Below are 14,280 nucleotides of genomic sequence, written 5' to 3' on the forward strand. Positions count from 1 at the left end.
ATTTAGAACTTCATATATTTTAATTCTGCTACTAAATTTTACTGTTCACATTATTGCTTTACAATATTGCACTCACTATCTATACATTGTTAATTTTCAATACATCGCCAGTAGCATCGACAAATATGATGCTGATGCTTTTACAACCTATAACATTATCATTTATGATATATCACAAATATATACAATTAGTGACAATAATATGAAAAAATAATGTTTATGAGAAAATTGTTTTTGAAAATCTGTTGAAGATATTAAATTTTCATGTTAAAGAACAGAACGCGGACGAAAGAAAAATTGAATCTTACGCTGGTGAAACGTTCCAAAGACAGATCCATGATCTTTCCACTAGTAATCGTCAATAATTTCTGTGATCTTAAGATAATAAACGATACAATCCGACTCTGTTTAGTGGGGATGTCATACCAGAGAGCATTGTATGCCGCATTTCCGATCATTTTGCTCTGAAAATAGGAAACTAGAGTATATTTGCAAATTAATGAAAATTTCTCCGACATTAACCTTAGCACTCAAATATTCCCCGGAGAGGCAGTATATGAACACTTCAAGATTTATCGTGATGTAGAACACTAAGGACTTCATCAAAATCGCGGCAGCATTGGGTGTGTCGAGCGACTGCAATTTATATACACATGACGTACAAAAATTTAGTATAAGTTCAGTGCAAAATATAATAGCATATATACTCTTTCAGTATATACAGCAGCATATCTTTGAAAAAAGGAATTATTGGTAGCAATAAAATTATTGATAGCATTTTATCGGATAAGTAATGTCTATGTCCTTAAAACGTCGAACGTTTCGTTTCATATTACTCACAGTGGCGACAACGTATCCTAAACAGCATATGATGAACGTGTCTGATAAGAGTATCATTAATGCAACGTACGTATAAAGATCTTCGATGTTCTCTGAAAATAGGATAATCTGCTGGTGCTTCGTGATTAGTGATCGCAACGTAATTTCACTCATTGATTGCGCCGAATTTTTAGAGAATGCTGTCAACAACCATCCCCGAAGAATATCGATCTGACCACCCACGTGAAGTACCTAAAGTTTATACTTCGAGTAAAGTCCTTTTTAGAAAAACAAAAATCTATTCACACCTGATATCAGATACAGCGAAAATGATTTAATCGTATGTAATTAATGTCTCTCCAGCTATTTTGCATAATTGGAACTTACCAAAGTAACAAGCAGCGAATTGATAATCGTAATTCCGTAGGCCACTAATGTCAGATGATAACTTTGAACTACTGAGATCACCATGTAAATAAAATTCGTGCTAATATTAAACGGAAAATCCATTTTCAGAATAAGTTCTCGTGCGTATGGTTTCACTTCTTCTGAACTATTTACATTAGCGGCGAGCACGCCGCTAATGTATGTGACTACGGCAATCATTTGCATGCCAACAATCCACCTCGACATGCGACGTGCTAGATCCGCTATATTCGTCATTAGGCGTAAATTAGTGTGATTCGAGATGTAATTCTGCCAATCCTCAGCCATCATTTGCAATAGCTCGAAAAATATTCTAGAGAAGATTTTAAATTCACCATTTTTACGTTTACATCTATTTTATTCTCAGTTATCATGGAATGGTATCATATATGACACAATCCAACACGGATATTTCATAATTAATCAAGCGACGCGGTAGCGTCGCGACGCCAAGTACATAAAAATAAAAAATAAAGCTCCGAACAATGAGAATCACTGCATAAACATCGAGCGTTACCAAGTTCAGTGCATAGACGTCGAGCGCTACCGTATATTATAGCTTATCTGGAATTTATATCATTTGACAGGTCACATAGACTTATGATTAAAATATTTCAGGAACTAAAGCCGTAATCAAAAATCTACCGGCACTTTTATTATATAATATGGGTGCAAGCTTTTGATTACGACCAATTTGATCAAGATTGATGCAGTCAGTCTTGAGATATTGTAATCGTATATTATAATTGTGACGTTTCATTTTCCTTTTCCATGCAATTCAGGTTCAGACTCACGTACATATGTTCGCACATACACATGCAAAGCGATTTTGTCCGTCAAGCTGCCGTTCACACATGCATGATGTAATTTATTATAAATTAAAACTAATTTTAATACTTTTGGGTAATGTTTTATTTGAAGATAAATATATAAATCGCAAAAACTATAAAAAATTTAAATTTACTTGTTTAAATGAAATCATCGTGATAGCGTCGCAATGATAAATAAATAATTCTTCTAATTTTGAACGATATATTATGACAATTTAATTTGAGTACAAATCAATCAACAAACGTTTCGGTCTATTCGTTAGACCATCTTCAATGTATATCAGTAAACTATAAGCGAAATCAAAAATCCATATTAATAGTTACAACGGTCATTTGCAAAAATGTATTGATAGTCCATATCGCAATCCAAAATCCATGTTAGTTAGAACAGTCCTTTGCAAATGTTTATTCATAGACCCAGTTAAAAAATCTTTCCCAGTTAAAGAACTTTTTCATTTCTGAGTTTACGGTATTTTCGATAGCAGAGAACTCTAGGCAATATAAAAATTAATGTTATCAACAACTCAGAACTGCTCGGAAAGAATTGCATAAACGTTGAGCGCTACCGTTAGCTTATCCGGAATTTCATGCCAAATTCATGTCAAACAAACTTTTGATTAAAATATCTCAGGAACTAAAGCCTTATTTAAAAATCTAACGGCACTTTAAAAATATAATATGGATGCAAGCTTTCGATTGCGACCAATTCGAATAAGATTGGTGCAGTCTATCCTGAGATATTGTAACTGAATGTTAGAATTGTAACGTTTCGTTTTCCTCCTTTTCCGAAATCAGTTTCAGATTCACGTACGTATGCTCGCACATACACATGCAAAGCGATTTTGTCACTCAAGGTGCATTCACAGATGCACGATTTAATTTATTATGAATTAAAACTGATTTTAATACATGAAAAATATTTTATTTTACGATTAAGATATAAATCGCAAAAACTATTATATAAAAAATTAAAAATTACTTGTTTTAAATGAAATTATCGTGATAGAGTCGCAATGATAAGGAAATAATTCTTCTAATTTTGTAATATAAATTATGACAATTTAAGATATAAGTTGGAACATTTTATACTCATAGAATGAAACCGAGAAAAAAGAGAGAGGGAGAGAGAGAAAATTTTAAATTGTCACAATTTATATTTGACAATTAGAAGTATTAAGAAGATTTGCACGATTAGATAAATCTTTATTATCCAACATTTTTATGTTTGATGAGATCTCACAACAGAAATAAAATGACATATTATTGTGACAATACAAAAATACATAAAAACATTTAAAATTAATGAAATGTAAAAAATTTTTATAAAAAGTAATGAGATCCCTCTAAAAAACCTTACAAAGGTAAAAAAATACGCCAAGTACATAAAAAAGCAAAACTACATATGATGAAATCCATAGTTAACTAGCCAAGTACCTAGAAGCAATTCAGTTTGAGGATTTGTAATTTGAAATAATACTTGGTGTGCCCGGGTCGCATTAGAACGTACGTCCTACCTATAATTTGTGTAAACTCTATGTGTAAATTATTTGTATTGAGTGAGTAATGAAAAGGGATATTTATAATCACTCCGCTAGTGTGCAAAACTGTAAACGTATTTGTTTTAATATTACCAAATACAAAGATTTACGAGTCATTAGTGAAAATACTCAAGGAAGTACAAATTTAGAAGAATGCATGTCCAATGCGACCCGGGCACGCCAAGTATTATTTTAAATTACAAATCCTCAAACTGAATTGCTTCTAGCTACTTGGCTAGTTAACTATGGATTTCATCATATTTAGTTTTGCTTTTTTATGTACTTGGCGTATTTTTTTAACCTTTGTAAGGTTTTTTAGAGGGATACGTAAGTATAAAAAAAAGGATAGGCAATTTCTCGTAAATTACTACACAATATTATGTTATGATATGCAACATAATAACGCTAATTATACATTATTTTATTTTTAATCAAACAAAATAATTAAATTTAGAAATCGATTATAGTATTATTAAATATTTTTTGTTGATTAACAGCTACAATAAATACCGCTAAGAATGCAGTAACAAAATTTGCATTTTATTATTTCGGAAATCTTACTTATCTTACCGCTGATTAATCCACAGGATAATGAGTTTGATGAAGAGGAGAGAAGATGCCATTGCGCTGCTCACTCCGTCCATGAATTGGGAGAAATCGTCCATATGAATGTTCACCACCACGTAGCGATACTGAAAAACCTGAGCTGTGCTCAGCATTACGATCCAGTACAATCTAAACAGCACGGTAGATGATACATACGGCCACACACCGAAAATGTGCAGACCAATTCTGATTAATCTGCTAAGCGTAGTCGTCCTCATCGTTCTATTCGAAAACGATGTAGGACGGTTCGAAGATCAAAGATGCGACGCGTCTTCCGACAACTTCGCTAACAGTGATAATCCCGTGCGGGTCGACAACCGAACGTAAATTCATGTCATTGATCACTGACCAATCATACTCGTTAAATATATATACATCTGTTGTATAAAAAATTTGCAAAAGATTGTAATCATACTTTTACGGACAATATAAAAATGGGAGTATTCCTCGCCCCGTCGAACTGTCGACCGAGTACTATGCAATTGTACGCTCTTTTTAAAAATGCAACGAGTAAGGTAAAGAAGAACGTAGCTTCCATGAAATGCATGTCGCGAAAAGTTTCGTTGCTAGGGGAGCGTATCGTGGGGGATCGTGAGGGACAGCGAAGACGTATCGCAGGAGTTTGTCACGATGAAAAGACCAAGGCGAGAAGATCATAGTGCTGTTGTACGTGGTCGCAAGAAGGATCGGACAGTTCGGCGCTAACGGTCAGAGACCAAAGCACGCAGCGAAGGAAAGTGAAATCTAACGACTGGTTTTCCTTCCTCCTAAGCAAGATATCTATTCGTGATATTACATATAATATTCCTGTTATATAGTATTGTCTTTTGTATTGTATTTTTATATCAGAAGCTCGAGTAATGGAATGGAAAATGTGCAGATATAACATAAATGCGATTACATATTTATGGATAACTATATAACTTGATTATCTCAAGAATAGTTCAATCTTTATTTTTAGTTGTATAATTAAAAGTTACTTTACATTATTCACAATGAAACTTTGACAGAAACTTATTTTTTTATTTAGGGAGAAATTAAAATGAGTATTTTGTGTCTGAAGAACAAGTGAATTCTTTTATTTGAGCATTTATCAAGTTTGATAAAAAGCACATCGATTGAGGGAATCAGCATTGTGTTTATAGTTCCATATCTATATATCTATGTATTGCAAGCTAAGCAAAGTTATCACAAATCGATGCTTCAGTAAACGGCACCTTTGCTCGTCCAGACGCGTGTACTTGATGCGAAACCCCATCGAGCCTCTGAATAGGAAAATTACTAATCACGTAAACGGCTGGCGGTATAGCAAAAGTACTGTGTATTCTTTTGCACGCGACGTATAAGCAGCCACGTCGAGTACGTTAAAACTTCAATACATCGCATGTAACACCGACACATATGATGCCGAGACTTTCACGACCTACAACATGATAGAAGCAATTACGGCTATCATACGCGAACGTCATGCCAGGACAAGGTGACTGGAGAACGCCACGCGGTTGTCAGAACATCATTCACGATAACATCCTACGCGCAAATATGACTGTGTTCTTAGTCACTTTCATTATCTCACTAGATTCTTACACTGGCAAATTGCTGCAAGGAGAGATCCACGACCTTCCCGACCGTGAGCGACAGGTGCTTCTGCGATCTCATGATCATGAGGAGGAGATCCCGATTTTGTGCTGGTGTCCGGTTGTACCAGAGTGACTCATAAGCTGCATCGCCGATCGTTTTGCTCTGAAACACACGTGATAAATCTTTGTCAAAATATATTGCAGCCGTTATGTGTATTGTTCATTGCAATATATTACATACTGACTTTTGTACTGAGATACTCCCCGAGAAAGCAAGATATAAATGCTTCCATGAGAATGACAAGGTAAAATAATACGGACTTTATTAACATCGTCGATCCGCCTGAGACACCAATAGACTGAAATTTTTAAGATACCTTGTGTCGCGAAGAGAAATTCTATTATTTTAGTCTACTTACGATTACGATGAGAAATCCCAAGCAACAGATGAGCAGAGTGTCCGATACGAACTGTATAAGCGTAATGTTTGAGAAGAGAGTCTCGATGTTCTTGGAGAAGGAAATAATTCTTTGATGTCGAACGATCAACGTTTTCATGATGCTTTCTGCTTCACTTGGCTTGATATCATTCCGCGTGATTTCACTCAGTTTTTGCCGCACTATATCAATTTGTCCGCACGCGTGTAAAACCTAAATATCACATTCAGCTCAATATAACATCCTACACAATATATATATATATATATATACAGGGTGGCCCATTTTAATTTATACAGTCGATTTTTTAAAAAACTAAAAGAGATACGAAAAAATGTTTCAGACAGACATGTCACGATTTCGAGGGGGACATAAGATGATACCATTGGTTTGACCTTGAATAGTCGTTTGAAGGTCACGCGAAGATCACCTTCAATTTCTTAAATTGAAACCCCAACTTTTTATTGCAGATTCTTATTCTCCATCGAAAAGTAAGTAACTTTTGTCTGAAACATTTTTCGGAAAAATGTTTCAGACAAAAGTTACTTACTTTTCGATGGAGAATAAGAATCTGCAATAAAAAGTTGGGGTTTCAATTTAAGAAATTGAAGGTGATCTTCGCGTGACCTTCAAACGACTATTCAAGGTCAAACCAATGGTATCATCTTATGTCCCCCTCGAAATCGTGACATGTCTGTCTGAAACATTTTTTCGTATCTCTTTTAGTTTTTTAAAAAATCGACTGTATAAATTAAAATGGGCCACCCTGTATATATATCTGTTACTTATTGCTACATTTCTGAAATATTTAACTTCTTAAAGACTTCTTTTTGGTGCAATTGCATGATTACTTTTTTTTGCAATTTTCAGAAATACAATTGGCAAATCACGAGAAAACAATCATATTTACCAATATTATCAGCATAGAAGCTATTACGCCCACCATACTAGCTGCGCTCGTTTGATGAACGAATTGCGTAATGAGGACAGCTGTATATACTGATGAGCTCTCAATCGCAAAGGGCAATTCCATTTTAAGGAGGAGCTCTCGAACGTCGGACTGATTGTCGCTTTTGTGCTTCAGCAGAGTTCCAGTCGCATAGAACCACACCGACATCGCGTACAAGACGATTATCAAATTGGAGTATCGACGAGAGATGCAAGCCATCCTGGTCATCGTGTGCTTGTCAGAAATGTCACGTTCCTTCCAGTCCTCAACCATGCACGTTATGGTTTCATCGAACAAACTATAACGGATTATTTAAAGAGGTACTCATAAAAGATAAAAGTGCGCGAAAGCACAGATTTTATTTTTTGCAACACTATCGGGGTTGTATGAATGATGCGGCGTGTAAAGATTTGTGCGAGATAACTCTGAAGGTCCTTTTCACAATCTAAAATGGAGACTTTGAAGAGGTGTTTGTTTTGCAAACTACAACTTTGTGTACTTCATATCGAAGAAGCTTACCGAGTATTTAACGAAAAACTAATCAGCTTTATAAGCAGGAGACTATAAGCCAAATTCGCGCTTAGTACGTCCATGAGAAGCGAAAGATCTTCGCCGAAGTTTAAAAACAAGTATCGATACTGCAAAATCTGAAATATCGCCATCAAGGATATATAAAAGAACTTGCGTAAAATCGCATACGACGTGCCCGGCCATATGCCGACCAAGCGAAGGCCGTACTCGACAGAAACACACACGCTGCTCATTTGATCTTTATCTTGGATTTGAACAAGTATTTTACGACTCGATAACGTGGTTTATTACTAATCCCTGATAACTCCTGGTTTTCTTCTCTACATTGTAAGCAAGAAATATAATTGAAGGAGAAGCACGAATTTCTTATGGTGGAAGGACTTTAATCCGAACGATGGATACGCAACACTGCTTATGTATTGTCCAAAACTACAACACTGTTGCACTGAGAAAATGTTGGATTTCGCAATGACATCGGTTATAAGACGAGTGTTGAGGTTTTTGTCTGTGGTGCAATCAATAACTCAGATGCATCGGTGGATACGATCGGCCGAGAGGTCTCAGTGAGACTGCGAGGTCCTAAAGTCTCAGTACTTGTACAACCCCCCACATTGACCACAGTTGACCAATAGAAATTAGTCATCACGTATGCTCATTCCTCTCTAACTTGGAGATCACGTTTAAAAATTGTAAACCGATGCTTATGATAATTGCCACGCTTGTAAAATAAGAAAAAAAAGAACAAAGAGAACTACGAAGATGTTCATGCACCCTCGCATATACATCGTCTGGCCGCTGTCCCTTATTTACATTAAAAATGCAAGGCAAATGTACGTGCGTCGAATGCACGTAAGCACGAAGTGCGTGCATAGAATACTTAAAACTTTCAAATGGCAAAAAGAAATGCAGAGGGCAGGAATTGTGAAACATAAATTCATAAGAATAAATTGAAAGCAGAGGCAAAAGTTTTTGCGATGCGATTAGGATATTGCAAAGAACTCATCGAGCATAGAGATATCTATAAAAATTGCAACTGTCAATTCGATCAGAATGTATTGTAGTTTTTACATGAGGTCGTATACGTTCGTGGAACGTCGACCAATTAATATTGTAGATAGAGAGACGTTACATTTTCATAATAGCTACAAATATACACGAAGAAAATTGCATTATCCGCAGTATCTGCGTTATCTCCGCAATGATTATCCGCAATCATCAAGACATAGCATGCAATACGGATACGTAAGAGGCCGAAGCTTTAATGATCTGGAAAATATAAAGAGAAAATGGAACTTGTAATACGTGACTACCAAGATGTATTATAACATTATTGGTAAGTCTAATATAAAGATTTAGAGAGAGTAAAGTAATAAATACTTAAAATTATATTTTTTCACGTACAAATATAATATGTGAAAAAACATACAATATTCTATCGAATTAAAACTTGGCGGTTTAGCCGAGATGTATTTTTGTATTTACAATTTGTATCAAGAAACAAAGAAAAATGTAATTCTGAAAATACATCTTACAGTTGTAAAACGTTCTAGAGAGAGATCCATGAATTTTCCGATTGTAATAGTCAGTTTTCTTTGCGATCTTAAGATTAATAACAACAAAACTCGACTTTGCTTAGGACTCGAATTATACCACTTTGCCTCATAGGCTGCATCACCAATCATTCTACTCTGCAATTAAATTAATTACAAATTATAATTATAATTGAAGAAAAGATTGTGTCTACAGTAAATCTAGAAAAATGCTTTACAACGTACATTTATGCTGATATACATGTATTCTTTGTAACGCGAATTGCATATGTACGTCTTTTTCTCTTTTCGTAATTATATGAATGTAGACTAATTTAGACAATAGAGAATATATATATATATATATACACACACACAAAGATAATGCATACATTTGTAACCACGTCTTACCTTGGCGCTGAGATATTCTCCAGCGTAACAAAATATAAACGCTTCCAAAGTAATGACAACATAAAAGAAGAGAGACTTGACTAACATCGTTGATCCTTCTGAATCGCCGATCGACTACGACAATACGACATGGTTGAAAATAATACATATCAAACTTTCTGAACAGCGGATATGGAATGAAGGTGCTTTAGAATCTAGTCCTCAGTGTTATGCAGTTATTTGAGAGGCTCTTATCGCAAGATATATCATCATTTATATATCGATGTGCCACCAAATAAAAGAAAAAGTTTTTTATAATAATTATATGCGCACATCATTTGCAGATTAATTACAATATCTCTGCGTACCATGCATTACATTACTCACAGTCACAATTAGAAATCCGAGGCAGCAAATGACCGAAGTATTCCACATAAATTGCATCAAAGCTATGTATGAGAAAAGGGTCTCGATGTCGGCCGAAAGCGCGATAATTCTCTGATGTCGATGTATTAGAGTCTTAATGCTCGTAGCTGGCAAGTCGAACATGCCGTCCCCAGAGGAGATTTCTACCAACCCTCGGCACATTATATCGATTTGACCACCTACGTGAAGAATCTAAAAATAACGGTCAACGCCCTGCAGTATGCTGTCGGCATTGGCGCGATTAGCCAATGCAAAGAACAATTTGTGAATGCACAAGTTCAGCAACAAAAAGAAGCAACGTAAGATAGATAAAATTTATTATATCTTAAAATTAAGCTCTTGCATTATATTATCTCAATTACAAATTTTTCTTGTAAAGAGATGAAATACAAGAAAACTGCATGTGGCAATTTGAGAAAATGTAAAGATATAGATATAGATATTCATATCCTAAGGTTATTGAATCAAGACTTGGAATGTTTCTCACAGTACGCATAAATGAATGTAAACTTTTAATCATAGATGATACAGGATATTCATTAAATCAAATAACCAATGTGAAATGTTGCGCACGAGAAATGTGATTAAAATTATGTTATTATTCTGCTAAACTATATAAATTATGCATTTTCATCACGTGATGTAATTACGTGATACATTTCGTGCTATATGATAAATGGTCCAGAACTAAAATCCAACTCATCTCGCTTTTAATAACAGCAAAGCGAACTTCTCCTTTTCTTCTGGCAAAAGCAACCGTTTATTTGGAAAAACAACATCAGTCATATATTACGCCATTGCGCAGCATTAAATATTATGAATATATTATACCTTTATACTACACAATATCATTATAATTTCAATTACATTATTACATAATATAGATTTGTATTATTTAAAACTCGAAGAATATATAGAGTTTACATCAAACACTTTTTTCAAACCGAAAAGTGCCGTTTCAGAACATATTTACTCACCAATGAGACTATCAGGGCGTTCAGCACGCCGACTATCGTGGCTGCCGCGAGCTGGTGAAAAAATTGCGTGACCATAACGACTTCATAAACAGGAGAGGCATTGGACTCAAAGGGTAGCTCCATTTTGAGAAACAATTCTCGTGTCGGCACCGCGAGTTGCTCGTTAAGCTCGTCTTCAGGCTCGTCAGAGTGTGCGATAAGTACGCCGGTGCCGTAAAGAATCACGGACATCGAGTACAATCCGATGATCAAATTGGAGGACCGATGTGACACATAAACCGTCCTCGACATCAAGTAGCCAGCCCAATCGGTCGCACACTCGCTTCGATCTCGGGCCATTGTATTCAGGATGTTGTGAAATATCCTACGAGAAACTGTCCTGTCAATAGCAGAAGATGCGAACTTGCCTCCTGTTGGACATAATTAATTAATTTCTTATAATTATTTTTTTTAATGATCAATCGGAGACCAATTTGGACCCGATCTAAAAATGTGGATTGTAATGTAAAAGTGCGTCCTTTTTCACGTCACTATACAGGGATACACACAGCAGGAAAACGAAGATCTCACCGTCGATTAACCCAGAATATCGTAAGTTTCAGAAGCAGGAGACTGTAGGACATTGTAGTGCTCAAACCGTCCATGAGATGCGACAGATCGTCAGTACGAACGTGTATGATGAAATACCAGTACTGAAAGGTCTGCGCCATTGTGAGGGTGATCATCCAGAAGGCACGATGAAGGATTGTGTAGGATGAATCAGGCCAAACGCCAATCATGCGGAGGCCCATCTCGATCGAACGACTGACGGTGCCGACGATTATCGGATCGGTCTTCGAGCGCATTCTCGAAATTCTGCTCTCGAATAAATGCAGCCGAAATGTCTCTTTACATCGGTACAGTTATGGAATCTTGATATTTCGTTGACAACTCGGACAAGTATTTCATGTGGCGACGTCAAACACATGGATGAACGCGTGGAACGGAGTCGAATGCGGGGATGAAATACGGAGGACCGTCGCGCGTACCGATTACCCACCCCAATGCCACCGTAAACCAATAGGAAATAAAGACAAGATATTCCTATTGCGAGGCAGAAAAATTGTTGGATAAAGTTGCAATTATTTTAAGTAAGATAAATGCAATGGGTATAGATAACGAGAAAAAAAAGAAAAGAAGAAGCAGGGAAATTGTCGTATCTGGGATTACTTCGAACTTTTAAAAAATTCAGGAGTTGTACGCGATCGTGGTTTACAAGATCTACGAGAGATCGTGCAGAATAATAATGATCAATGTGAATAATGCGGATGAAACTACGTTATCGGACGAATCCAGATATTTCAAAATGGCAAACTATGTGAAAATTACGAATGTACAACAGAAAAGTTAAATCGGTACGTGCGCATTGTCGATACAACGAGGGGAAGAAATAATTGTCCGTAGCGGATACATAGCAGTTATTAGCGAGTAAAGTAAGTGCACGGACGGTAGTGTATGAGTTATAATGAAGACAAAATTGTGTGCTGTCTTTCTGCCCGTGAATTATAAATTTATATTATATATAAATGCTGTTTATTAACAGCGAAGAGAAATATTCATGAAGAAAGATTTTGTACACGATTTATTTTTTTTCCATCCATTATGCAGAGAAGCAAAGACTTGCTCTAATATAATTAATCTTTTCTAACTTGTTAACATATAATACATACGAAAACTTATAAGTGAGAAAAGAAAATATGGATCTCAATGACTGCTTGGTAGAAATTGAACTAGGATAACAAATAAATGAATAATTTAAAATAGAAAATATAAGTGATTTACGTTATGGACTCTTCGAAATTTATTCTCTTTCATTTCTTATTTCTACATTTTCTTACAAATTTTACTCTTTTTTACATATAGAAAATTATTCATGTCAGACAAGCTATGCGGCTACAGTGCTGTGCTTGTTACTGTCCGATATGTCCGTAACGACGATGGATGTGCTTGGCACAATTGTTATCCACTGCTCCCGCTTAATACATCGCGTGCAACATCGAGATATACGAAGCGGATGCTTTCATTACCTAGCCGAAATAAAACAGTTTCACTCATGTAACACTTATCATTTTCCTGTTTTTGATTTACGTTACTTAACACTATATCTTAAGAAAAATTAAAACTGGACGTATATTAATATCTAATAAGGAAAGTGCTTACGGTCGTAAATCCTTGTAGAGAAAGATCCATGACGTTTCCAGCGGTGATCGTCAATCTTTTTTGCGATCTTAGTATAACAAATAATATAATTCGACACTTGTCAGGTGTCATATTATACCAGAGCGACTCATACGCTGCATCACCAATCGATTTGCTCTGAAAAGACAGCGTACAGACTTGGAAAACTGAACAAAGGAATCTATTTCGTCCGAATCCAATCTGAATTCGATCTAGCGACATCGTTTGTCCAAGAGCTTTTAAAAAGCACGAGCATTATAAAGTCTTGGATGGGATTACGATCAAGTTTTTTTGGTAAATAGTCATGAAGAAATAGGATTGTTAAAAGATTGAGTGCAAAGAAGTAGCACAGAACATGAAATAAAAATATTGTGCAAACCTTGGCACTGAGATATTCTCCAGCGAAACAAAAAATGAAAGCTTCCAATGTTACGGCGACGTAAAAAATAGCGGATTTTAACAATATTATAGTAACTCCAGCCTTACCGAGGGACTGTGAAAAGATGACGAACAACTCGAAAAATACTCAACATAAGTTTAGTATTAAAAATTATTTAACTATAGAGTTATTTTTAAGTAACTAACAATATGACTTACAGCTATGATCGTGAAGCCGATGCAACAGATGACTAAGGTATTCGACAGGAATTGCATCAGTGCTATGTCGGAATAGAGTTCTTCAATATTATCTGACAGCGTTATTATTTTTTGGTGTCGAGTTATCAGAAGCCTGATCCCCGCAATGATCGAACTGCTCTCTGAAGATTCATCATTGCAAGTCATTAATAACTCCTGACGAAGAATATCGATCTGTCCGGTCACGTGAAGCACCTAAATGCAACTATTAATGATCCGTAAAAAGTACTTTTGATTATTATCAGCAAAAGTTCAGTAAAAAATTAAAAAATTTTCAAGTTGCTAATAAGAAATTAGAAAAATCAGATTAATCACTGAACTTTAATGTTCGCAGGAATCCTTTAGAACAAGTGAAAGGTAGAATCCCAGGAGAGTTCTCAAAAAATTGA

At 35.6% G+C, this 14,280-nt stretch overlaps 3 protein-coding genes and 1 long non-coding RNA gene across 8 annotated transcripts in view; 1 reads left to right on the forward strand and 3 right to left on the reverse strand.

Annotated features, from left to right (window-relative positions):
* LOC105277180 (odorant receptor 13a) lies at nucleotides 1–8,433 on the reverse strand. Its single transcript, XM_026968196.1, has 9 exons — nucleotides 7,705–8,433; nucleotides 7,147–7,483; nucleotides 6,219–6,449; nucleotides 6,045–6,158; nucleotides 5,807–5,962; nucleotides 841–1,071; nucleotides 523–636; nucleotides 309–464; nucleotides 1–147 (listed from the first exon to the last, which is right to left on the reverse strand). The coding sequence occupies exons 1-9, from the start codon at nucleotides 7,947–7,949 to the stop codon at nucleotides 97–99; spliced, it is 1,635 nt and encodes a 544-aa protein (XP_026823997.1). The 5' UTR covers nucleotides 7,950–8,433; the 3' UTR covers nucleotides 1–96.
* LOC113561623 lies at nucleotides 2,257–5,582 on the reverse strand. Its single transcript, XM_026968193.1, has 2 exons — nucleotides 4,184–5,582; nucleotides 2,257–2,566 (listed from the first exon to the last, which is right to left on the reverse strand). The coding sequence occupies exons 1-2, from the start codon at nucleotides 4,435–4,437 to the stop codon at nucleotides 2,515–2,517; spliced, it is 306 nt and encodes a 101-aa protein (XP_026823994.1). The 5' UTR covers nucleotides 4,438–5,582; the 3' UTR covers nucleotides 2,257–2,514.
* On the forward strand, nucleotides 7,416–14,276 carry LOC113561627. Of its 5 annotated transcripts, XR_003406317.1 has the most exons (4): nucleotides 7,416–7,505; nucleotides 13,855–13,889; nucleotides 13,975–14,116; nucleotides 14,226–14,276. It is a non-coding gene; the product is annotated as an uncharacterized LOC113561627 (long non-coding RNA). The 5 variants fall into 5 exon arrangements; XR_003406315.1 differs by having other exon boundaries at nucleotides 13,975–14,268; XR_003406316.1 differs by lacking the exon at nucleotides 7,416–7,505 and adding an exon at nucleotides 8,961–9,049 and having other exon boundaries at nucleotides 13,975–14,268.
* LOC105277179 overlaps nucleotides 8,753–14,280 on the reverse strand; it is a 22,138-nt gene continuing 16,610 nt past the window's right edge. Inside the window, 9 exon segments of the mRNA XM_026968195.1 lie at nucleotides 8,753–8,982; nucleotides 9,249–9,404; nucleotides 9,657–9,770; nucleotides 10,023–10,253; nucleotides 11,039–11,402; nucleotides 11,609–11,893; nucleotides 13,206–13,393; nucleotides 13,635–13,748; nucleotides 13,853–14,086. Coding sequence (XP_026823996.1) covers nucleotides 8,932–8,982; nucleotides 9,249–9,404; nucleotides 9,657–9,770; nucleotides 10,023–10,253; nucleotides 11,039–11,402; nucleotides 11,609–11,893; nucleotides 13,206–13,393; nucleotides 13,635–13,748; nucleotides 13,853–14,086 — 1,737 coding nt within the window. The 3' untranslated portion in view covers nucleotides 8,753–8,931.

The sequence above is a fragment of the Ooceraea biroi genome, chromosome 3 (genome assembly GCF_003672135.1).
Source record: "Ooceraea biroi isolate clonal line C1 chromosome 3, Obir_v5.4, whole genome shotgun sequence".
NCBI classification, from domain to species: domain Eukaryota; kingdom Metazoa; phylum Arthropoda; class Insecta; order Hymenoptera; family Formicidae; genus Ooceraea; species Ooceraea biroi.